The 24,011-nt window shown below is 42.6% G+C and overlaps 1 protein-coding gene across 3 annotated transcripts in view; it reads left to right on the plus strand.

The window, feature by feature from the left end:
• The window catches only part of FCHO2 (FCH and mu domain containing endocytic adaptor 2), a 93,619-nt gene that overhangs the window by 5,035 nt on the left and 64,573 nt on the right, over positions 1–24,011 (plus strand). For all 3 annotated transcript variants that reach the window (XM_029052323.2, XM_029052330.2, XM_029052340.2), the window contains exons 2-5: positions 11,780–11,871; positions 16,926–17,000; positions 17,984–18,125; positions 18,211–18,363. In XM_029052323.2, the coding sequence (XP_028908156.1) occupies positions 11,780–11,871; positions 16,926–17,000; positions 17,984–18,125; positions 18,211–18,363 (462 nt within the window). The remainder of the gene's footprint in view (positions 1–11,779; positions 11,872–16,925; positions 17,001–17,983; positions 18,126–18,210; positions 18,364–24,011) is intronic.

The following is a 24,011-nucleotide window of genomic DNA, read 5'->3' on the forward strand; positions in this document are numbered from 1 at the left end:
GTGGAAAAAGCACGGGCTTTGGAGTCAGAGGTCATTAGTTCAAATCCCAGCTCTGCCACTTGTCAGCTGTGTGACTGTGGGCAAGTCACTTAACTTCTCTGTGCCTCAGTTACCTCATCTGTAAAATGGGAATTAAGACTGTGAGCCCCATGTGGGACAACCCGATTCCCCTGTGTCTACCCCAGCGCTTAGAACAGTGCTTGCACATAGTAAGCGCTTAACAGATACCAACATTACACAGTAAGCACTCAGTAACTACAATTGAATGAATGAATGTACGCCTATTATTAAAACTAAAGTTGTAGAAGCACAAAGTACTGTGCAGTAAGGTGGAGGAATGCAATAAGGTGGAGGAATCTTCGCAGTAGATCACCTCGACTGATGCCACTTGAATATGAACAGCTGTTTAATAATAATGGTATTTGTTCATTCATTCAATTGTATTTATTGACCGCTTTGTGTGCAGAGCACTATACTAAGCGCTTGGATTGTACAATTTGGCAACAGATCAAGACAATCCCTTTCCAATGGGCTCACAGTGTAAAAGGGGGAAACAGCAAAACAAAACAAGTAGGCATCAATAACATCAAAATAGATAAATAGAATCATAGATAGTCACGTCATTAATCAAATAGAGTAGTAAATAATATATACAGATATACACAAGTGTTGTGGGGAGGGGAAGGGGTAGAGCAGAGAGAGGAAGAGGGGGAATGGGGAGGAGGGGCAGAGGGAAAGGGAGGGCTCAGTCTGGGAAGGCCTCCTGGAGGAGGAGTTCTCACGCCTTTGAAGAGGGGAAGAAAGTTTGGCGCATGTGAGGAGGGAGGGCATTCCAGGTCTGTGGTAGGACGTGGGAGGGGTCGATGGGACAGGTGAGAATGAGGTACAGTGAGGAGGTTAGCGGCAGAGGAGCGGAGTTTACAGGGTGGGCTGTAGAAGGAGAGATGCTCTTACTGTGTGCCAAGCACTGTTCAAAGCACTGGGGTAGATACAAGGTAATCAGGTTGTCCCACATAGGGGTCATAGACTTCATCCCCATTTTACAGATGAGGTAACTGAGGCACAGAGAAATGAAGTGACTGGCCCAAAGTCACACATCTGACAGGTGGTGGAGCTGGGATTAGAACCCACGACCCCTGACTCCCAAGCCCGTGCTCTTTCCACTAAACCACACTGCTTCTCGTCCTGTTATTATTATTAGTTCTTCCTAATCTGCCTGTTCCAACTTGTGGGTCATATTATATCCAAAACAGACTCATATTGTGGGAAAGATTCCAGAGACTCATTAATATAGGTGAGCCTTAGCCACAAAATCCCATTCTTCCCAGGTGGCTCTCCTATCACTACTATTGGGCAGGGAGTGGTGTCTGCTAATGCCCAAGTGCTTAGCACAGTGCTGTGCACATTGAAAGTGCTCAGTAAATACCATGGATAGATCTATTTGCATACAAATAATTGAATATCTCTGATCTGTACCTCATGGTTCATTTACCAATGCTACTGCCCCTGAACTTGCTAACTTCAAAACTATAGGACTGTGAAGGATAAGAAACATGGAGAAAAAAACACATTTGGAATTGTGGTGAATGGCATCTAGAGCATCTGTCAAGGTTTCAGTGAAGCGATAAATAGTTGTACAGTCTGCAGCTGGCTGAGTTTCTAAATATAAGATAAATTATCTCAGAAAAGGCCACTTGATTTGGTTTCTTGTTGTCTTTCATTTTAAGGAGCACTGATAAATACAATAGCAGCAACATTTATTGTTTGCTATCGTGTGCTTGCTATTTCTGTGTTTTGAGGAACCTGCTTATTAACCATTTATATTAGAGGAGGTGGCAAGAGCTTAGTCTACAATGTGGTTTTATAAAAACACCAGACACCTCGTTTCATGTATGAAAGAGCATCAGGTTGCTGATGACACAGGGAGTGTCCAAAGCAATTTACCTATTACTCATTATTTTTGGATAATATGACCCAGAGTGGTATTTTATATTGAGTCCAAATTTTTTATTTAAGTTTCTGAGAAGCAAAGCATTGGACACTGTAAAAAAAAAGATTTGAAATGAGGCAGAGTCTTTGATGGGTTTTGGCAGGGGTGGTCCAGGGATGCGGGGAGAGAGAAAAGGAAAATGGAGAGGGTAGAAAACTAATCTTCACAGTTTCTTTACCAAGCCCTAACATCCCCAGTCTTTTGATGTCTACCAAAATTATTCATGCCAATGTCTGGAAGAACATGTGAAATAAATAGCGTTGCCTAGTGGAATGAGCATGGACCTAGGGGTCAGAGGACCTGAGTTTTAATACCGGCTCTTCCACATGTCTACTATGTGATCTTGGGCAAGTCATTAAACTTCTCTGTGCCTCGGTTCCCTCATCTATAAAATGGGGATTAAGTCCTCCAGCCTCCTACTTAGATTGAGCGCCACATGGGACAGAGAATGGGTCCAACCTGATTATCTTATATACATTCATTCATTCAATCGTACTTATTGAGCGCTTACTGTGTGCGGAGCACTATACTAAACGCTTGGGATGTACAATTTAGCAACAGATAGAGACAATCCCTGCCCAACAACGGGCTCACAGTCTAAAAGAGGGAGATAGACTACCCCAGCCCTTAGTACAGTGCTTGGCACATAAATAAGTGCTTAACAAGCCCCATAATTATTATTACCGTGTTTTGAGCAAATTAACATGAATACTAGCCAGACTCCCAGGAGCTCTCCAGAAAACTCACACCCGATTTTTGAAAAATCAGGAATCTCTTAGCAAAGGCCCCTTAACTCATACTTAGTGGTAGTACAGAGGTAGTATTTCTCAGGTAACTGGGACCTAAATGAGATTATAATCAATTAGTTACTTAAATTGTACCCCAAATCAGATAGCACCGAATGCAAGTGACACCTGCTCCAGGTGGGTCGCAGCTTTGAGATAAACTGCTGTGTCCTGCCAGAGCCTCACCTTGTAGCTGGCATTATAGGTTAGTGCCCTGCCATAAGCCTTCCAGTCACGGTCATCCAAAGAGCTCAAGCGTGCAAAACACCGAGGAGAGAAGAGAGCTGCAAGTTGTGGGCGAGATGCAAATTGAGGCTGCAGTGAATGTGCACGATGCAAATGAAAAAAAAGACACTTTTAGCATAAGAAAATCCAGCAGTCTAAAATGCCCACTACCGTTCAGTCAAGTATTTTAGGACTGCTTATTTGGCCCTTTCCTGCCTTTCAGCGAGCCCCAAGGGTGAGGTGAAATAAGCTAAAAGGAAAGGAGAACGCCCACCATTATTTTCCTCAACAGACATTGAGCTCCTGGGTGACCGATGGCATGGAATGTCAGTGCTCTTCACCTAGTAAGCACTCAATAAATGTCACTGATTAATTGATAGTTGATTTTTTTTTAAAAAAAGTCCTCTGCCCACATGGTGTTTACATTCTAAATTAGAGTTTGCTTTTTGACAGTTTCTACCCCCTCCCCCAGCTTTCAATCAGTTTGAGAGGACCGAAGGATGAGTACAAAGACAAAAGAACAAAGAGGAAGGAACGGGAGGATGGTGAGATTAGGGAGGGTGACATTGGAATAAACTCCTTGTGGGCAAGAATTGTATCTTTCACTCCTATTGTACTGTTTCCAAGGACTGAGTAGAATTGCTTGCGCACTCCCTATTTGCCATTTGTATTTGAAGGACTCCCCCGGCCCCCAGTGAAATTTACATATGTGTGTAGGTGTGGATAGAAAGGCCATTGTGGGACCTCAGTCCCGGCCATCTTGTGTTCTCCACCTATTTTGATTGAAAAGGGGGAGGTGGAGGGGAGAAAGCATGGTTCCTGAGCCTTAGGTTGTTTGGAATGGAAGATAAAGAAAATGCGACCAAATGAACTGTTGGGTTGGAGTGAATTAAAGAATTAGTTTAGTGTGGACCAACTGTAAACCAGGTTGCACTCCCATGGCTAGGAAAAGAAAGGGGACTGCTGATGACTGCTTTCACATGCCCCTTTCGCCTTCCCACCCCTTATCTTGCTGGCCCTTTGGCTATGAAAGGCATAGTTGTGCCTTTTCTTGCCCCAGGGTTTTTAGCAGTGTTTTTCCAAGGAACTGAAATTGTCTTGGGGCTCAGCATGTGTGAGAGAGACACACACAGAGGCTCAGCATGGGTGAGAGAAAGACACACATACCACACCCACACACCCACCATCCCCCAAGCCACTCTGAGCACCATACAGTGCCCCTTTCTAAAAATAGTTCCAGGAATGAGAGTGCATACTTAGGAGCAGATGCATACTTTCAGAGTGAAGAGAATGAATTTCGAGGGGGGGTGTCATCCAGTTACATGTAAATGGTGAGGCATTAGAGCCCACCCTTGTGGCGTAGACAATAATGCAAGTAAATACAATATTTGTGTTTAACGTCGAGAGGTGACTAGCCTAGAGAGATGGTGAGGCAAGACCTACTATATTCATAAAATGTTTTGAGATCATCAGATAAAAGATCTTGCCCAAGCACATACCATTCTATAATTTTGCTCCTCCGTCATTATCTTGTGTCAGTATTAACAGTTGTAATAGTTTGTTTTGGTCAGTTAAGAAGCATTTCATCGAAAGCCAGTGAGTAGTCTTGTTGAAACTCTGAAACACTCCAAACCGTAACTTCAGGGAATAAGAAGGAGCTTAATAAATGCAAAAACTGGGAAAGTCATTTGGCAAAAAAACATGTCATTTGCAAGTTTTGTAAATATTGATGAAATTAATGAATAACTCAGTTGATGGCATGCCACCAGTGAATAAACTGCTTTCTGAACTTGAAGAATTTGCTTTAACCTCAGTGAACTGGCACTTTTAGTAGAAATCTCCTTTTATAATGGCCATCATGTCAGATTATTTAAGATCCATATTACACCAACAAAACAGGAAGCAAACTCTTCCAACCAAAGTCATGAGTTGCTGTTATTTCTGCTGACAATAATGAAAATCTATTCTCTCTGTACCTCTTTCTGTGTAAAAATGAGTATGTAGCTGAGAACATTCTCCCCAAGGTCCAAAGTTACACTCAAAGTGGAAATTGTTATAAGTGATTATGAAGTCTGTGGCTTGCTTCCCTTGAAGTGGGGACTTAGGGAGGAATTTGGTAAATTAAAAGTGCTTTAGAAGTTGCAGAATCTACCTAGAGGTGTGTTGTGTAAAAAGGGCTGGTAAACTCAGAATTTATAGTGGCTTTAGGCAGAGTTACAGATAGGTCTGGTGTTCTAGGTCAATACGAGTTTAATAGGTACTCGTTCAGTTTCAGGAGGTGAAAGTGGGAAATTAGCACCTGCCTTTATTCCCATAACTGACCATGGCTGTGTACTGTATGGGTGTTTTGACGGAGAGATTGTAGGTTGACCCAGAAGATTTTCTTGAAAATTTCCTCCATTGAGCCAAAATCATTCAATAATATGTAAGTGCTTGGGGGAGTACGATAGAGGTAGAGGACAGGATCCCAGCTCAAGGATCTTGCTTTGGAGAGTAACACTAAAACAGATTACAGGTAGGAGGAAGTAACTGAGTTTAAATACATGTACATAATTGCTGATGGGGAGAGGGTGGAATACCAAAATTCATAGGGAGTGAAGAAGTAAGTGCATAGGTGACATAGTAGGGAGGAAATAGGGTGGGGAGATGGGAGCTTTAGTCAGGAAAGCCTTCCTGAAGGAGGTGAGATATTTTTAGTAGGGCTTTGATGATGGGGAGAATAGTGGTCTGCTGGATCCGACTGGGAGAGGGAGTTCAGCAGCGTGGCTTAGTGGAAAGAGCATGGGCTTGGGAGTCAGAGGACGTGGGTTCTAATCCTGGCTCTGCCACTTGCCTGCTGTGTGGCCTTGGGCAAGTCATTTAACTTCTCTGTGCCTCAGTTCCCTCATCTGTAAAATGGGGATTAAGACTGTGAGCCTCATGTGGGACAACCTGATGACCTTGTATCTACTCCAGCACTTAGAACAGTGCTTGGCACATAGTAAGCGCTTAACAAATACCACCATTATTATTATTATTCCAGGCAGAAGGGAGGGCACGAGCAAGGGGGTGGTGGCATGACAGGCGAAAGTTGACAGTGAATAGGTTGGCAGGAGAAGAGCAAAGCATTTAGGCTGGGCTGCAGAGAGAGGAGCGACGATAAAAACAGGTGGGAGGGAACTCACTGAATGTCTTAATGGACAAGAGTTTTCGCTTCATATGTAGAGGGTTGGGCAGCCATTGGAGTTTTTGAGGCGTGAGGAGACTTACGCAGAACAATGTTTTTTACAAGTTATGTGGACAGCAGAATGAAAGAAGTGTGGACTGGGGAGAGGAGAGACTGGAGGCAAGGAGGTCAGCGAGGAGGCCGAGGCAGTCGTTGAGACAGGACGGGACAAGTGCTTGGACCAGTCTGGTGGCAGTTTGGAAAAGACGGGGCAAGTTTGGAAGCTGTTGTTAAGACAGAACCCCTAGGATTTGGTATGCCAGTATGGGCCTAATTTGTTTAGGTATGATGAATTTCTAATAAAGAGACTACTCCACACAGTTTCTACTCTAGAAATAGAGTAAGTGGAATTGAAGTGCTGTGTTTCTTCACACAGTATTTCTTCAGGCCATCATTTATTGATGAGAAAAGCAGCCTGCTTATCTGAGAGTTGCCCTGTGTACATCTCAGACTTCCCCTAGAGCACCCTGAGCAAGGCAAACATTTTTGGCCTGTGAGCCATGAGGCCTCAGGGTTCTTTCTTCCCATCATTCAAAAATGACTGTAGAGAGCTGGTCTTGGGAACCACGTCATCACTTTATGGAGGCATGTCACACAGTAGCTTCTCCAAAAGAGCCTTAGAAATTCAGTGATCTGCCCTGTTAACATCACTGACTCTGTCAAATCCTTTTCTTCCTGTCTCTTCAGCCCGTGGAGATTATGGACATTTGGGGTTTTAAAAAAAGAATATTTGTCCCCAAAAGAGGAAGGACTGTTGGGGGCAAGGGGATTGTTTCTCAACTTCCATGAGTTGGTGATGAAATCTCATTTAATAGTACTTACCCAAAGGGATGCTTCCCCATTCAAGACAGCCAATCTTTCAGCTCGACTCGATTGGTGAGCGAGTCACTGAAGAGCGAGGTACAGCGCAGAGTAGGGCAGTGAAGCAACGTGAAGCCCAGGAAGTCAGGGAGGAAAAGAGAGCAGGGTGGCCGAGTGTTAACAAGGCCTTTATGTCTGTGTTCTCTGTAGTTCTCTGTGGTGCATGACAAACAGAATTCCCCGAATGGGCCTTGTGAGTGAAAGATGGATTAGCTGCAGGAAAACCCTCACAACTCAGCCTGGCTGCTCGGCCTTTAGTGTCCATTTTAGTCCTTAACCCCGGTTTTAGCCCCACCCCTGCTTCTGATCCATTTGGGGGCCATGCACCACTTCGGCCTCCCCCTCGGGGTCAAGGTAGGAAATCGTATTCCTGAGACTCTGCAAGTAGAAGCATCATTCGGAATCCTTGAATCGATCTTATGTAATTTTGCTGTATTTCCGGACCAGGCGAGTGCCAACACATGCAGATGCACACGTGTATATGCAAACACATCTGCCTGCTGGAGCAGCGGGATCCACTGCCATTGCTTAGGCTCAGGCTCCACCTTGGAATTTCTGACTTGGCCGGAAAGACGTCAGAGCAGCCGGATCTGAGTAGGGAGGGTAGCAGGGCTCGCTGTGGAAGAGGGGGTAGCTGGGAGCCTCTCCTCCATTTCCTCCCTCCTCCCAGCTACCACCCACACTGTGCCCTTCTCTGGCCAGAAGCAGTATCTCAGTGGGTCTGCAGGAGTCAGGAGGAATCCCCAAGTCTGTGGTCACCCCACCTGAGGCAGGGGGCAAATGTTTACCTAGACTCACAATCGTATTTATTGGGTGCTTACTGTGGCAGAGCACTGTACTAAGTGCTGGGGAGAGTATGGTGCAACAGACACATTCCCTGCCCACAATGAGCTTATAGTCTAGTGGGGTAGATAGACATCAATAAAAATAAATAAATTACGGGTATGTACAGGAGTGCTGTGGGGCTGGGAGGGGAGAGAATTTACACTAACGCTTGTGCTCTAGAAGTACTTTTCTGAAAAACTGCCTGGCAGGAATAACAGTATTTTGAATTAACAGTTAACCTTTAGAAGAATGAAGGGTTCTGTCCTTCTATTCTCGGCAAGCCGTTCAGCCGGCCAAAGATTCCCATTGGCAATCTGGGTGCTTTTCACCAAATTCTAGGAAGGCAGGTTGTTGTCGGGTAGTATGTAGCCAGGCAGAGGGGTAGAAAATTAAATCAAGAATGCCAGCATGATCTTCAGGAGCAGGATGCTGTAAATAGCAAATACAAACACACTGAAAAAGTGCCATCTCTGAAGATGCAGAGTGTAGAAGGGAAATGTCAGGTAACAGGTATTTTCAGCCATGCATGGATAGTCTCACCATCATAGATGTGTATAGGTTTTTTTGCATGGGTGTTTCTGTGTTCACATATAATATTCATTAAATGCTGAATTTATACACTAGATACACAGAAATACCGCTCTTCAAATGGTCTCTGCTCTGCCTATAGGCACCCCTGAAACATTCCTTTGTATTAGTTTGATGACTTCCCTGAATGTTTCTCTGCCTCATTGCTGTGTTTGCCAATTACAAATACACTCAGTTGGGATTTCTCAGGTATCTCTGAGCTGAAGAGTGTATTAGTTGAGTCTTGCTCATATATGTACATGCACCTAAATATAGAAATAGTCTATAGCTTATATAGTTGCATCCCCTGCATTTATACAGAAATGTGTACCTATAGATGTACATATAGTGAGCCATATATAGAACACTACCCCCATTGTTGTATGACCGCTGGTGGAGTTGAGAGAAAACTTGCTTTCTGGTTGTTGTGCTCACCATTGACCCTTGCTTCTCGAAGCCTGCACGACTGTGGACCAGCCAAGTCAGTCCTCTGGATGGGCACCTATGTGGGTCTGCGGTCACTGGCGGGCTGTTTCATTTCACAGATGAGTTCACTCAGGCCCAGAAAAGAGAAATGACTTGCCCGAGCTCACACTGCGGAAATGTAGTGGAGCATTCCTTCTGGGGCTAACTGCCCTGCAGGCCATACACAACTTTACAGTGGGCAGGTAATTTGATAAGGCTCTGTGGTTAGGATGGTAGAGCTGGAGCCAGGCCAGGCAATGGCCTTGGGCCCCATGTGACCGTGGGGAAAGTGAGAACTTGGAGAAGAGTCTGGGGACATCTTCAACCGGCTCAGAGTAGCACTGCCCCTGTGCCACGGACTGTTACTTGCCCAAGCACCTTATAGAGTGCTCTGCACACAGTAAGCTCTACCACTCTACCCCGGCTCTACCACTTGTCAGCTGTGTGACTTTGGGCAAGTCACTTAACTTCTCGGTGCTTCAGTTACCTCATCTGTAAAATGGGGATTAAGACTGTGAGCCCCACGTGGGACAACCTGATTCCCCTGTGTCTACCCCAGCGCTTAGAACAGTGCTCGGCACATAGTAAGCGCTTAACAAATACCAACATTATTATTATTATTATTATTAAGCACTCAATAAATGCCACTGACCGATTGGTTGATCTGCAGCATCAGGTAGAAGACCAACAGGGCTGGCCTCCAGAGCCAGTGGGGGATCGATGCTGGAAGGGGTCATGGGCCGTTACTCCCCCCGGGCCGTGGAGCCTGGTTAGGAAGCGGCTGACCTGGAGAAGCCCCAGGCTGCCCACACAGACAACTCCGGCCTGGCATTCAGTCCACACACGTGGCTCCTCTGCCCCAGGGCAGTGCCGCCTCCAGACGGGCAAGCCCCAGTCAGTCACTCATTCAGTGATATTTATTGATGGAAGCTTGGGCCAAAGCTGTCTAGGGCTGTGGAGTTAGGGGCCAAACCCTCCCTCCCCATTGCCCCACTCCAGAACACCCCCAAAGTCACAACGCTACTCCAGCCCTCACCGCTGCTAGCTTTGCTTCCACCTGATCTTAGGGTGATTGGAAAAATAGTGCTTTCAAGAGCCTCGAAAATTTCAGGTCGCTCAAGTTAGCCGATCAGTCGGTTCTTCTCCAAATTAGAACTCAAAGCTGCGATTGGATGGACAGAGTCCAGTCTCCTTTTACTCCTTTTCAGTCGTATTTATTGAGCTCTTACTATGTGCAGAGCACTTTACTAAGTGCTTGGGAGGATACAGTATGAACGAATTAGCAGAAACGTTCACAGCCCATAACGAGCTTACAGACAAGGGGAGGAGCTGACACTCTACTTACCAGCTGGAAAGGGGCTACCCAAGGCATTCCAGGTCATTCATTAATTATATTGTGTGAGCAAGGGCATCTCACACGGGCTGTTCTTAACAATCCAAAGAAATGCTTCCTACACATCTTGACAGGCTTTCTCAGGGACCACTTCAATGTCGCTGGCAGTTCCTGAAATCTGTTTCCTGTTTTGTACGTATTATGGAACAACTGGGTTGTCGGTTGTGTAACAATTGCTTACAGGGCTGCTTTTATTTTCAACGTGCAGCACGCTTCTTGGTTCGTTCTTGGGCACCGATCAAGAAAAAGCAGAATGAAACGAACGATTGAAAGTAAACAGGAGGGGAAGGGAGTTGCTAGGACAAAGTGAAAACTGCAGAAAAGTTAACCAGCTTGAGGCTTGGTTCTGGAGATTGGTGTGGGGGCACCATTCAAACTGGTACCTCATTAGACTAGATTGAGTCTTGCAAAAGAAAGTAAGCACCGCTTAGTAAAATCTAGAAACTTGCATTTGTGTGCAGAGATTTCTGAAGGTAGTTTTGTCACTTTGGCTTGGACCTGGGTTCTCGTCCCAGCTCTGCCACCTGTCTGCTGTTTGACCTTGGGCAAGTCACTTCATTTCTCTGTGCCTCCCTTACCTCAGCTGTAAAATGGAGATTAAGATTGTGAGCCCCCCGTGGGACAAGGGACTGTGTCCAACCCGATTTGCTTGTCCCCACCCCAGAGTTTAGAACAGTGCCTGGCACATATTAAGCATATAACAAATGCCACATTATTATTATTATTAGCTTACCTATTAATAGATTTTTGACCTTAAGGAACTTGTCATTTGTGGAAAGGCATTCACATATCCATGGATACCCAGCTCTGAACCTTTTCTTGTCTAGGGCACTAGCTTTAAACATTATTAAATTTAACTGGTGATTAAGGTAACATTTCCCACTAATTAAAACTGAAAGACAAACTCTCCAAGCCACACAAGTTATTATTTTTCTTCATTAAAACTTGTTAATTCCCCAGTTTTTCCTTCTCAAGTGTGCAAATTTACTAAAGTGATTTTAGGTCCAGACTTCTGCGTCAAAGTGTTTTTGGTTTTTTTTGCATTTAGACAATACAATGGGTGGTGAGGCTGGATTATTTATATTTTACAATGGTTAAATAGGGTGGGAACCCATGAAATAGCAGTCCCATTAGAATTGAACCCATTAACAGATTTAGTAATATATAATACGTCATGAATATTTGTAAAGCTAATTGAGATTAGTTTTTCCTGAAGTGAACTCTGAATTGGCCTCTTAAAATCCGTTTTAAAAAAATCAGTGTCCCAGTGACTGTACCCTGCATAAAGTGATATATGAGTTTAATGATTAGAAAAAAGATTTAGAATGCAATATTGAGCAAGAAGAGTAATGGCATTTACAAAAGGCATTTTAATCAAGAATCCATTTTGAGTAGCAATTAGCATACTGATTTCTAGAAACATTTTGAGTTGTATGTAACAAAAACATTCTTGTAATCTCTAGGGGGAAAGGAACAGTGGCTTTGATGTTCTTTACCATAACATGAAACACGGACAGATATCAACAAAAGAACTAGCAGATTTTGTAAGAGAAAGGTAAGTACATGTAATTTCTTTTGATTCTGATTCATTTTGTGGTAGATGTAAATTTTAAAATATAAACAATTAGATTTTGAAGGAGTATTCTTATTCTTTTATTTTACCAAAGTACCCTATAAAAATGAAATATCTTTTAATGTCATTGCCAACATCTACAATGTATAGCTTAACAAGATGGAGTACTAGAGGATTTCCATGAAGAGAATGGAAAAATTTTTTTCTCTATCAAGGAGATTGTATCTATTCTGCCATATTATTATGAAAAGAATCAAGAGTATTTGAAGTTATGTTGTTGAAGAACTTGGCTGATGGACTCCAGAAAGAGATCCTTTGAAGCTTCATTAGAACAAAAAGCAGAATGACTTAATAGCAAGGATTCAAGGCACATTATAGATAATTTAAAGACTAGAAATTTAGAAAAACAGTTGATTGTGATTTATGATTCAAAGTGAACACAACTTCAGGAACACTGTGCCATTTCAATCTGTGGCTAGAGCCATTTAAATGTTACCAAACTAAGTTAACCTCTTCTCCATTTTTGCTATAAACGCTGGAGGACTTTGTTCATATCCGTGCAGAACTTGTTTTGCCTGCTGGTGCATATTGATTATATATCAACTGGGGTGGAGGTGTTTGCCTGGGGCATGAGACTCAGTTTTTGTAGTATTTGTAGAATCAACAAGGATTAGAACGATGTTCCTCTTTCTTGGGAAGATAGACTTGGGGGAATAGGCTGTTTGCTAGAAGGACTTGGGAATTTCGGTAATCCATAGAAAGCAGAGAAGCAGCGTGGCCTAGTGGAAAGAGCACGGGCCTAGGAGTCAGAGGACCTGGGTTTGAATTCTGACTCTGCCACTTGTCAGCTCTGTGACTGAAGACAAGTCACTTCACTTCTGTGTGCCTCTGTTACCTCATCCATAAAATGGGGATTAAGACTGTGAGCCCCCATGGGACATGGACTACGTCTAACCTGATTAGCTTGCATCTATGCCAGCACTTAATACAGTGGCTGCCACATAATAATAATAATAATAATGTTGGTATTTGTTAAGCGCTTACTATGTGCCGAGCACTGTTCTAAGCACTGGGGTAGACATAGGGGAATCAGGTTGTCCCACGTGGGGCTCACAGTCTTAATCCCCATTTTACAGATGAGGGAACTGAGGCACAGAGAAGTTAAGTGACTTGCCCACAGTCACACAGCCGACAAGTGGCAGAGCTGGGATTCGAACTCATGAACCTGACTCCAAAGCCCGCGCTCTTTCCACTGAGCCACGCTGCTTCTCCACATAGTAGCATAGTAAGTGCTTAACAAATACCATTTAAAAAATTATGATAATGTGGAGATGGTTAGCTCTTCTGCCTGCAGAGGAAAATGGCAGTTCTTCCGTAGCATGAACTGAAAGAAGTTGACCTCACTTTCACTAAGCTGACTTTCAACCGATTTACTTGTATCAACTCCTGTGCTTAGTACAGTGCCTGGCACATAGTGAGCACTTAACAAACACCCACAGTTGTTACTATTTTCAAGTGGTACAGTTAGTCAATTCTCCTATGGAGTGTTTTCTCACTATGTTTTTTGGTTAGAAAGTGGCAGAAAATTTTGGGAGCATTCTTTTGACAATGTACATCTCCCTGGATAGAGTCTGTGAGCCTCATGCAGGATAGGGGCTGTGTCCAATCTAATTTACTGTAATCTACCCCAGTACTTAGAATAGTGTGGGGCACATAGTAAGTGCTTAATAAATCCTATTTAAAAATGCCATACACTGTCGGAAGAGACGATTAGGTGCGTATCAATCGTATTTATTAAGTGCTTTCTGGGTGTAGAGCACTCTACTAAGCACTTGAGAAAGTACAATATAATAATATACACATTTGCCACCCACAGCAAGCTTACGTATGTGTAGAATTGGTCAAAGGATAAGTGTTGCAACACATGTTTTCCTTAAAGCAGGGGCTCCTCAAGGATACAACCCCGACATTCTAGGAGAACTGACTGTATCTTGAGAGTGGATTATTTGCTGCTTGACAGCCACTTATCACCTTTAAGTATTCCTAAATGTGGAGGGAATATTGTTTCTGGCTCTGGAGTAACTGAGAAACTAAACTCTTAATCCTGTTCTGCTCGGAAAAATTAGAAAAAGAAACCTGAGCTTGAACTCTGCAGAGCCCTTCAACATTGAGAAACATTATTGTTATTGCATGAATAAAGGCTTCAGCTTCCAAAACTGATGGTTAAGGTGGCCCTTTGCTGACCTTATTTATGACAAAACAGATTTTTCCAACCCCTGAATTTGCTTGTTAATAGCATCTGATTTTAATTATCCTAGTGCCTTAGTACAGTGCTTGGAATATGGTTCCCAGTCAGTAAGCAACTGATCATTAAGGAAGTGTGATTCTTTGGTTAGTGACTGCATTTTGCACCACTGCACTACCTGGGTTTATAGTGGCCCGAGATAGTTAATGCTGCTCTCGAATGCAAATACCAAATTGATCAATCCTAATTTACCCAGGAGTGACCTCATTTTGTGATACTGTTGCATGATTTTTCTTCTCAGTTACTCTATTTTGGTTAGATGTGTTCCATAAATTAAGCCATTATGAAAGGTAGCTAAGATAATGTTGCTATAGAAATATATAACATTTATGTCTTGATTTTAAGCTTGAACCTTAATGTCCAGACATTTCGTCTCCTCCCAATGTAAGGTTTCCACGTGAATTGTGAGAGGTTCGATTGTAAAGAAACTGGGTTAAGTAAATTAATTATCATCATGAAAAAGCATATATTAAGCTTCTCGCTGAGTATATGATAAAATTACACCCAGGAAAATAAACCAGCCCTTTTGGAGCCTTCATTCTAAGGTAGGCAGCCCCAGTGAGGCCAGATCTAATAATAATAATAATGATGGTGTTTGTTAAGCGCTATGTGCCAAGCACTGTTCTAAGCACTGGGTAGATACAAGGTAATCAGGTTGTCCCATGTGGGCTCCCTGTCTTAATCCCCATTTTATAGATGAGGTAACTGAGGCAGAGAGAAGTTAAGTGACTGGCCCAAAGTCACACAGATCACAAGTGGCAGAGCCAGGATTAGAACTCATGACCTCTGACTCTCAAACCCATGCTCTTTTCACTCAGCCACGCTGCTTCTACTGTTAAGGACAGGCAGACAGATAAAGACGCATAAAGAGTGAAGATGTGAATAAAAGGCTCAGCGGGTAGGTTAGTGTTTTAACTGCATTCCCGGAGGCTCTCTGCCATGTAGCCTAATGGATAGAGCACAGGCTTAGGAGTCAGAAGGACATAGGTTCTAATCCTTTCTCTTTGACTTGTCTGCTGCGTGACTTTGTGCAAGTCACTTCACTGGGCCTCAGTTCTCCTGTAAAATGGGGATTTAGACTGCGAGCCTCATGTGGGACAGGGATGGTGTCCAACCTGTTTATCGTACATCTACCCCAGTGCTTAGTACAATGCCTGGCACATAGTAAGTGCTTAACAAATGCTGTTTGTGGCAAATGAAGTGATTTGCCCAAGGCCACACAGCAGACAAATGGCAAGAGCCGGGATTAGAACCCAGATCTTTCTGACTCCCAGGCCTGCGCTCCTTCCACTAGGCCACACTTCTTCTCTACTATGATCTTTTGCTATAAGCCTGACTCTTGCCATTGGGGATGGGAAGAGATACTCATGGAAAGAGGAGAGACAGTGGGGACTGCAAAGAGTTCCGGCCTTGTGGGGAATTCTGCTAATCTCTTCCTAGTCACTCAAGACTCTAAGATCCTTGTAATGTCTAAAAACATGTCTACAAACTCTGTTATATTGTACTCTCCCAAGCATTCATTACAGTGTTCTGTAAGCACTAAATAAATGTGATTGATTGATAGTTCCTGCAGCCAGGTCTCTCCTGGCTATTCTCTCACCTCCTCCTAGGACCCCCATGGCTGCTACTCCTAACAGCTACTCACCTTCATCCTGTCTCAGTCACCTAATGGGTCTTGGGGGTAGGGGCTGGCATTGAGCCAAAATCAGATGGGTCAGACTGAGATTTCCACGTCAGGCTATCCAGAGATTCAACTCTGATGTTTCTTATGACCCTTGACTAATTAGTGGGACTTAGTTTCCGTGAAATCGTTATCATCAGTGGTTATCATCAGCGTGGCTTAGTGTAAAGAGCATGGACTTAGGAGTCAGAGGTCATGGGTTCTAATCCCTGCTCTGCCACCTGTCAGCTTTGTGACTTTGGGCAAGTCACTTCACTTTTCAGTGCCTCAATTCCCTCATCTGTAAAATGGGGAATAAGACTGTGAGCCTCACGTGAAACAATCTGATTACCCTGTATCTACCCCAGTGCTTAGAATAGTGATCGGCACATAGTAAGTGCTTAACAAATACCAACATTATTATTTATTGAGCGCTTACTTTGTGCAGAGCACTCTACTAAGCACTTGGGAGAGTATAGTACAACAGAGTTGGTAGACACGTTCCCTGCCTACAGTGAGTTTACAGTCAGTCCAGAGGGACTAGGAAGGGGTTAGAGAATTCCCCACCAGGCTGGATTTCATTTGCAGTCCGCAGTCTCTCCTTTTCCCACCATGATCATAATAGTAATTTACTTTGCTCCTGTGATAAACAAACTCTCCATAAAGCACCTCATAAAAATATCAAGTGCCATTTTAAGGACTGGCACTAGGATGTCATAAATTATCACAATGTGTCGGTAGCAGAGGCTGGGACTAGAATCCAAGAAGCCAGACCCTGAGTAGGTGAACCAAGATGAGTTAGGTGCCACCCTGTGTTAACTAGAATATAATCATGCTTGCTTTGGACTCTTAGTCATAATGAAGAATCAGCGATCAATCTTAAAAATACAAGCTGAGGATTTACAAAGAGAGCCTTTGAATCTGGGTCAGCAATTTATGACAGTAAATGCTACATAATTTTTAACAGTAGTTTGAGATTCTTCAGTGCTTTGTCTAATCTTGTTCCATGTCATAATGGCTCTTTTGTACTTTGAGATCACTAAATGTCAGGGATTCTGTTTGTCTTAACAGGGCTACAATAGAGGAGACCTACTCAAGGTCAATGACAAAACTAGCTAAATCAGCAAGTAATTATACACAACTTGGGTAAGTTAATAGTTTGTTTCCTTTTCTGTGTATTTATATCTAAACCTTCTCGCTCGCAATCAATTTAAAACCTGCCCGTTTTCCACCAGCTTTGCAGTAGAAAAAGATACCTTAGTAATGAGGCAAAATAAAAAATAAGGTGTAAACAAAATAATACATGCATCTTAGGTTTGCTGCATAAATTACATAATTCCCAATAATTATTCGAGCTTGTTAAGGTGACTTAAAGGCGTGAAGGTGAACTGAACCGAAGTCATTTCCACATTATTAAATTACTGACCTAATAATTACTAAATTATTAAATTACGTGACAATGTGTCACGTTGTATAGGGTGGTTGTAAAGTGATATCCAGTTGTAGCATATATGTGAGGGACTCATTTTGATGCAGCTACTGCTAATTTTTCACTACTCTAACTTCTCTTGCAATAAGTCTTTTCAAGTTATTCTACAGTAGAACTGAGCTGACCTTTTGTATTTAAAATTCGTCTATATACAAAGTAGTTGTAAAAGTTGTATAAGATTTTTTAAGTCCTTAAAAAAGTTGGTGTTTTGAGAATAATAGCTGTTATTTATTTGGAAAGTCACTGTTTTCTCCAGGCAGAAAAGATGCAGACTTTTTGAACAGTAAAGTCCAATTTCTCAAGCTTATTGCTGCATTTGTATGGGTGCAAGCTCCTGGTGGAGTCTATGTGGGGAAGGGAGGAGTTATGGTTGGCTCTCTGCTCAGCAGCCCAGAGGGCAAACTTCAATGAATTTGGCTTCTCCCTGTACAGAAGTGATCTCGATATCTCTGACTTCCCACACCTGATGCAGGTTCCCTCCCACCCCTACCCCAAGAAGACCCTGCAATCTGTTTCCCTGGATTCAGCTAAACTCTTTTTGAGCCTTATAACTCTCCCATCCTGTGCCCCACCATGGGCCCTTTCTGGGAATTTAACCACCTCATATGCAAAAAAATTCTCCATTATCTCTTATCATTAGAACATTTGCACCAGTGTGGGACGTCTTCAAAACGTCAACAGAGAAATTAGCAAGCTGTCACTTGGAGCTTGTTCGAAAATTGCAAGAACTCATAAAAGAAGTGCAAAAGTATGGAGAAGAGCAAGTAAAATCTCATAAAAAGGTATCAGTTTCTTTTTGTACCTCCAACACTTTCCTGGAAACACTTGTCCTTGCAACATTTTGATGACCCGCTTAATGTTTGTTAGACTAAAGAAGAAGTTGCTGGGACTCTAGAAGCCGTGCAAAGCATCCAGACCATAACTCAGGCTCTTCAGAAATCCAAGGAAAATTACAACGCCAGGTGTGTAGAACAGGAACGTTTGAAAAAGGAAGGAGCTACCCAGAGAGAAATAGAAAAGGTAACTTTGGAAGTGTATTTTGATTCATTCGCTCTTGAAGAAAACCCATCTTTAAGAAAACTTCTCCCACTTGTTGAGATTTACTTCTTAGAGCATCTACTTAGCTAATGTGTCCTTTCTCTTCCCTGGCTACCCCTCAATTCCCACTCTTTGCTCTCCCCATAATGCCCCTCTAACTGTACCTCACTGCTCATGCTGCACCTCCCCACCCCTCCAAACACAAGGCAAGAGGTCACCCACCTTCAGATCCCTCCAAAAAAAAAAATCCAAGAACGCCCTCCTGATTAGCCTTCAGTCATCAGTCGTATTTATTGAGCACTTACTATGTGTAGAACACTGAACTAAGCACTTGACACCTAGCCATGTCAATCTAATAGCATTTAGGTACCTTAATCCTAAACCTCAGAATTTGACATATCTTTATTTGTATTTTTAGTCAGTTATTTCCTTCTGACATTTGCACTATTCCCATTATATCTGTTTTCCCGGCTCCACTATTTGTAGGTCATTTTTGTCGATGTTCAATAGAGTGAAAGTTTGGCAGCGAATATGTCTTACTTCTGCTGTATTTTCCCAACCATTTAGTACAGTGCATTGTGCTGAAAAAATACCACTGACTGACTTATATGAGATACTATGTGGTCGAAGACTTTAGTGTCACCCTGAAGATGACTGGTTTCATTTCACCCCAATGGGAGCAGCCCGTCCCTGGCGCTTCGAGAAGCCCCTACAATATATGAAAACCATTGTGTGTATCTGTCCCTTGTGGGAAGACGATACTGTTTCCAGTGGGGTTCTATCCATGGGCTTGTAGGCACAGATAGGGTAGGCTCCACTTTCCAGCCTGCCTAGCCTACTGGGAGAAGCAGAGCTCTCTCAACAAGAGAGAGGCAGCATGGCCTAGTGGATAGAACATAGGCCTGGGAGTCAGAAGCACCTAGGTTCAAATTGTGGCTTTGCCACATGTTTGCTGTGCGACTGTGGGCAAGCCAGTTAATTTTTCTAGACCTCAGTTTCCTCACCTGTAACATGGGGATTAAGAGTGGTAGCCCCATGTGGCTCATTCACTTGTATGTCCTGCAGTGCTTTAAACAGTGTTTGGCACATTGTAAGTGCTTAACAAGTACTAGTGTTATTGTTATTCTTATTATTATTAATAACCAAGATGCTGGTGGCACTGTGACCTCTTTAGGTAAGAGATGAACATTACTTCCATTTTGTGTTTTTAATTTTTGAAATTTTGGGTGACATCAATTTTAATTTTTGAGAACCTTTTTCACACTTTCACGGTTTTCCTGGAATTATTTATTTCAGATAACCAATGACTACTTTTCTTTATCTGCAGTTCTGCCTTTTTAGCTCACATTTTATTTTGTCCTCGACATTCACTTTTCTCCACCTGGAGAAGTTTACTTATCGTTGTTGGCTAACTCACTATTTTTTTTCCCCTTGAGATTATCTTTTGGTGATACCTGTAGTTCGTCTTTCCATTATTTTTTAAACTTTATCTTTCTGTTTTTCCTAGTATGTTTGCTTTTTCTTCATTTGCAATTGTTTTGTCTTTCTCAAATTCATTTCTTGCTAACCCCTTTATTCATTTCCGTACTTTTTTATTTGTATTATTTCTTCTTTGCCCCTTTTTGCAGTTCATTATGTTTAGGAAATGTTTTCTGGAGTGTCCTTTCAGCACTCGCCCTCTCAGTTGTCCAGTCCTCCCCTTTGCCCTTGCTTGGATTTTCTGGTAAACGGGGGTTGTGGTTGGTGTTTGGGAAAGGAAGGGTGGAAATGTCAGTGGCCGCTGGAACAAATGACCACCACCAGATTAGCCAGAAGGGCAACTGCGTGTGGTGGTCTCTGTCGCTTCACCAGCATGGCCAGCAGCATCTGCTGACCCTCACCCCTTCCAACATGGCACACCAGCATGTGTTTGCATGTTCTCTCCTCTCCCCCACCCCTTTCTCCCTTCATATTAATATGCTGTATTGTAAAGCAGCGTGGCTCAGTGGAAAGAGCACGGGCTGTGGAGTCAGAGGTCATGGGTTCGAATCCCGGCTCTGCCACTTGTCAGCTGTGTGACTGTGGGCAAGTCACTTAACTTCTCTGTGCCTCAGTTACCTCATCTGTAAAATGGGGATTAAGACTGTGAGCCCTACGTGGGACAATCTGATTCCCCAGTGTCTACCCCAGCACTTAGAACAGTGCTCTGCACATAGTAAGCGCTTAACAAATACCAACATTATTATTAAAGAAAAGCTCTTCATGAGTCTTTGAATTCTGATTTTGTTTCCTTTGTTTATATAACATGGTATTGCAGTAAACCACAGCCCTCCTAATGGCAGTAGGAAAAGCATGGTTTCGTTTGTTTTTTTTATGGAATTTGTTAAGCGCTTATTGTGTACCAGGCATCGTACTAAGTGCTGGGGTAGATGCAAGCTAATCAGAGTGGACACAGTCCATGTCCCAAATGGGATTCACAGTATGAGCCCCCATTTTACAGCTGAGGTAGCTGTTTTTTAAAGGTTAAGCCAACTCCTGCCTTCTGCAAGATTCATTCATTCAACCGTATTTGTTGAGCATTTACTAAGTGCAGAGCACTGTACTAAAGGCTTGGGTGAGTGCAATGCAACAATAAACAGACACATTCCCTGCCCACAAGGAGTTTACAGTCTTGAGGTGGGGGAAACAGACATTAATATAAATTAGTAAATTGCAGGTAAGTGCATAAGTGCTATGGGGCTGGAAGGGGAGAAGAGCAAAGGGAGCAAGGCAGGGCGGTGCAGAAAGGAGTGGGAGAAGAGGAAAGCGGGGCTTAGTCAAAGAAGGCCTTTTAGATAATCCCCATTTAAACTCCCCTGTAAAGTGCTACCTTACCTGCCAATGTATTTTCCATAACTACTGGTTCAGTAGGCAGTCAGTGGTATTTATTGAACAGTTACTGTGTGCAGAGTATTGTACTAAGCACTTGGAAGAATTCAGTGTAACAAAATAAATACATTTGCTACATCTTGTTTTAAATTGGCCTAAGAAATTCACTTTTTTCATATCTTCAATTCTGTAAATTACTAATTTGTGTAAATTTGTCACCTCCATATTATATGAAATATATAATTTAGTGATATATAATATGTCCAACATTAAGTTTTTATGTAATGTTTAGATTGTCTTTCTCAGTCTTATATTCATTATGCTCCGATCTAGGTAGGGTGTTTTGTGACATTTCTAAAATTTGCCCTTTTTGTATGGAAAATGCAAGACTTTGGCAAAAAGACAGATTTGATCCCTATTTGTGACATACAGTATGAATATTAGATAAAGTGTTCTTTCTCTTCATCACATTTGAATAGGGGAAAGCAGCAGAGTTGTACCTAAGTACTACGGGGGTTGCAGGAATATGTACTTTTGTACATATGTATATTTCATGCATTCTCCTGACAATTTAAACAGACTAGTAATTTTCTGTTTGAAACTATCTACTACTCAAGCCTGTCTAGTAGAGGCTCATGACCCCCATTTTTAAGCTTTGTTTTCTAAAGTATAATGTATTACCAGACATTTGCTGCTGTTTTTCAATAGGAGATTTGTAATTTTCCATTGTACCCCACTTTGGCTTAATCTGATATAATGCAAAGCAAGGCAATGACTGATTTTCATGATGGCTGTGGTTCTCAGGAGTAATTTCATTTCCACGGTTTCAAATTATTGTGAAATAACATACTATGAGACATTTTAGGAATTTTACTTTTCGGTGTGGTACTTATAGAATCCCAGGACTGGAGGGGATTTCAAGAAATCATTTTAGGCTATCTTGCCTCCAGGCAGGATTGTACCCAAAAGCCCAGTTAAAGCTAAGCACCTTAAATTAGTTTTGAGATATGATTTTTCTCAATGAGGTACAGAATATTTCAGGAGAAGCAGCGTGGCTCAGTGGAAAGAGCCCGGCCTTTGGAGTCAGAGGTCATGGGTTTGAATCCCGGCTCTGCCACTTGTCAGGCTGTGTGACTGTGGGCAAGTCACTTAACTTCTCCGTGCCTCAGTTCCCTCATCTGTAAAATGGGGATAAAGACTGTGAGCCCCACATGGGACAACCTGATTCCCCTATGTCTAACCCAGTGCTTAGAACAGTGCTCTGCACATAGTAAGCGCTTAACAAATACTACATTATTAACTTCTCCTAGTGTAAAGACTTTTGAAAAGTCTTTCCTGCTCTGGTTAGCCATTCACAGGAGTCACAGTATTGGCAAAATGTGAGCAGCATTTCAGTATGAATTTCCAACTTTAAAAAATTTGTTATGGAATTCTTCATTTGAAACTCCACTTAGGTTCATTATAAATATGAAATTAAACTGGTAAGATTTTCTTGACATCCTCTGGTTCATATTATTCAGTTTCTTCTCTCTTAGTGATTCCTTTTCAGTATCACTTAAAACAGTGGATTCCCATTCTTGACTGTTTGCCACTATTCAGATTTACATGGCTGTCATTGTCATTTTCTTGAAGTATATTGTTCCTCCTTCCTTCATTTCCCCTAACTTAAAACAGTTGTGCTTAAGAACCCAAAAAGGTGATATAGATGTTTTTAAATCCAGAAGAATCTAATTCCACTGGTCTCAGTGTCAGTCAGCCTCATACTACTAACATTTTTTAAGCACTTATTATGTCCCAAACATTGTGCTAAACTGTGAAGTAGATCCAAGATAACCAAATCAGACACAGTCACTCTGTCACACAGACTTACATTCTGTGGGAGGGGAAACAGGTATTTTTATCCCTATTTTACTGTTGAGGAAACTCAGGTGCAGTGACTTGTCCAAGGTCACACAATAGGCATTCCTTGGTCCTTTATGCTTGGTAAATATCTTGAAGGATATTGGAATCAGCAGTCTTTCTTCATGCATGGATAAATTGCAGAATGACCTAGTGGAAAAGGACCAGGACCAGGAATCAGGAGTCCCAGCCCTGTCCCTGGCCTGCTTTGTGACCTTGGGCCAATCATTTAACCTCTCTGGGCCTCGGTTTCCTCATCCATAAAATGGGGATAAAAGGTTCTGCACTCCTTATGGGGCTCATAAGCTTGGGCTCACCCCAGCACTTAGGACAGTAAGTCGTTAACAGATGTCATAATTATTATTTGGCTCGTAATGATTTTGTGAGAGGAGAGGGAAGTGTCCTGCCATTTAAAAAAGAGGTGACCTGGAAAATTTCCTGGAAAAGATGGAATTGAAGGAAAGTTGGTATTGAGGACACTCTAGTGGCTGGACAGATGAAAGGACACGTAAAGCTATTACCAGTTTATAGGAGACTTTTTGGAGGAAAGCTTAATTGAATCGATATTATCAGGGATGAAGCAGGTGAAACATATTGGAAGATACTGGCTGAGGAGGTAAAACCAGGTTTTGTCAGTGGAGTCATTGGGGGGCTTTGAGGAGCCACGAGTGGTAGAGGTGATTCTCATGCCTTCCGTTTGAACTGACTGGATGGGGAGAAAGAGGAGATAAGAAAGGCTGGTGAGACCAGATACATTCTAATAGCCTAAGTCTCTGCTGACTCTGGCCTGGGTTACGGAATTCGCTGGAAGCATAAAGGAGAAGTTCATCTTGGAGAGGTTCTGGGTGAATCGACTGAGAAAGTTGATGTCCGCTATTAAGAGG

This window comes from Ornithorhynchus anatinus, chromosome 1 (genome assembly GCF_004115215.2).
Source record: "Ornithorhynchus anatinus isolate Pmale09 chromosome 1, mOrnAna1.pri.v4, whole genome shotgun sequence".
NCBI classification, from domain to species: domain Eukaryota; kingdom Metazoa; phylum Chordata; class Mammalia; order Monotremata; family Ornithorhynchidae; genus Ornithorhynchus; species Ornithorhynchus anatinus.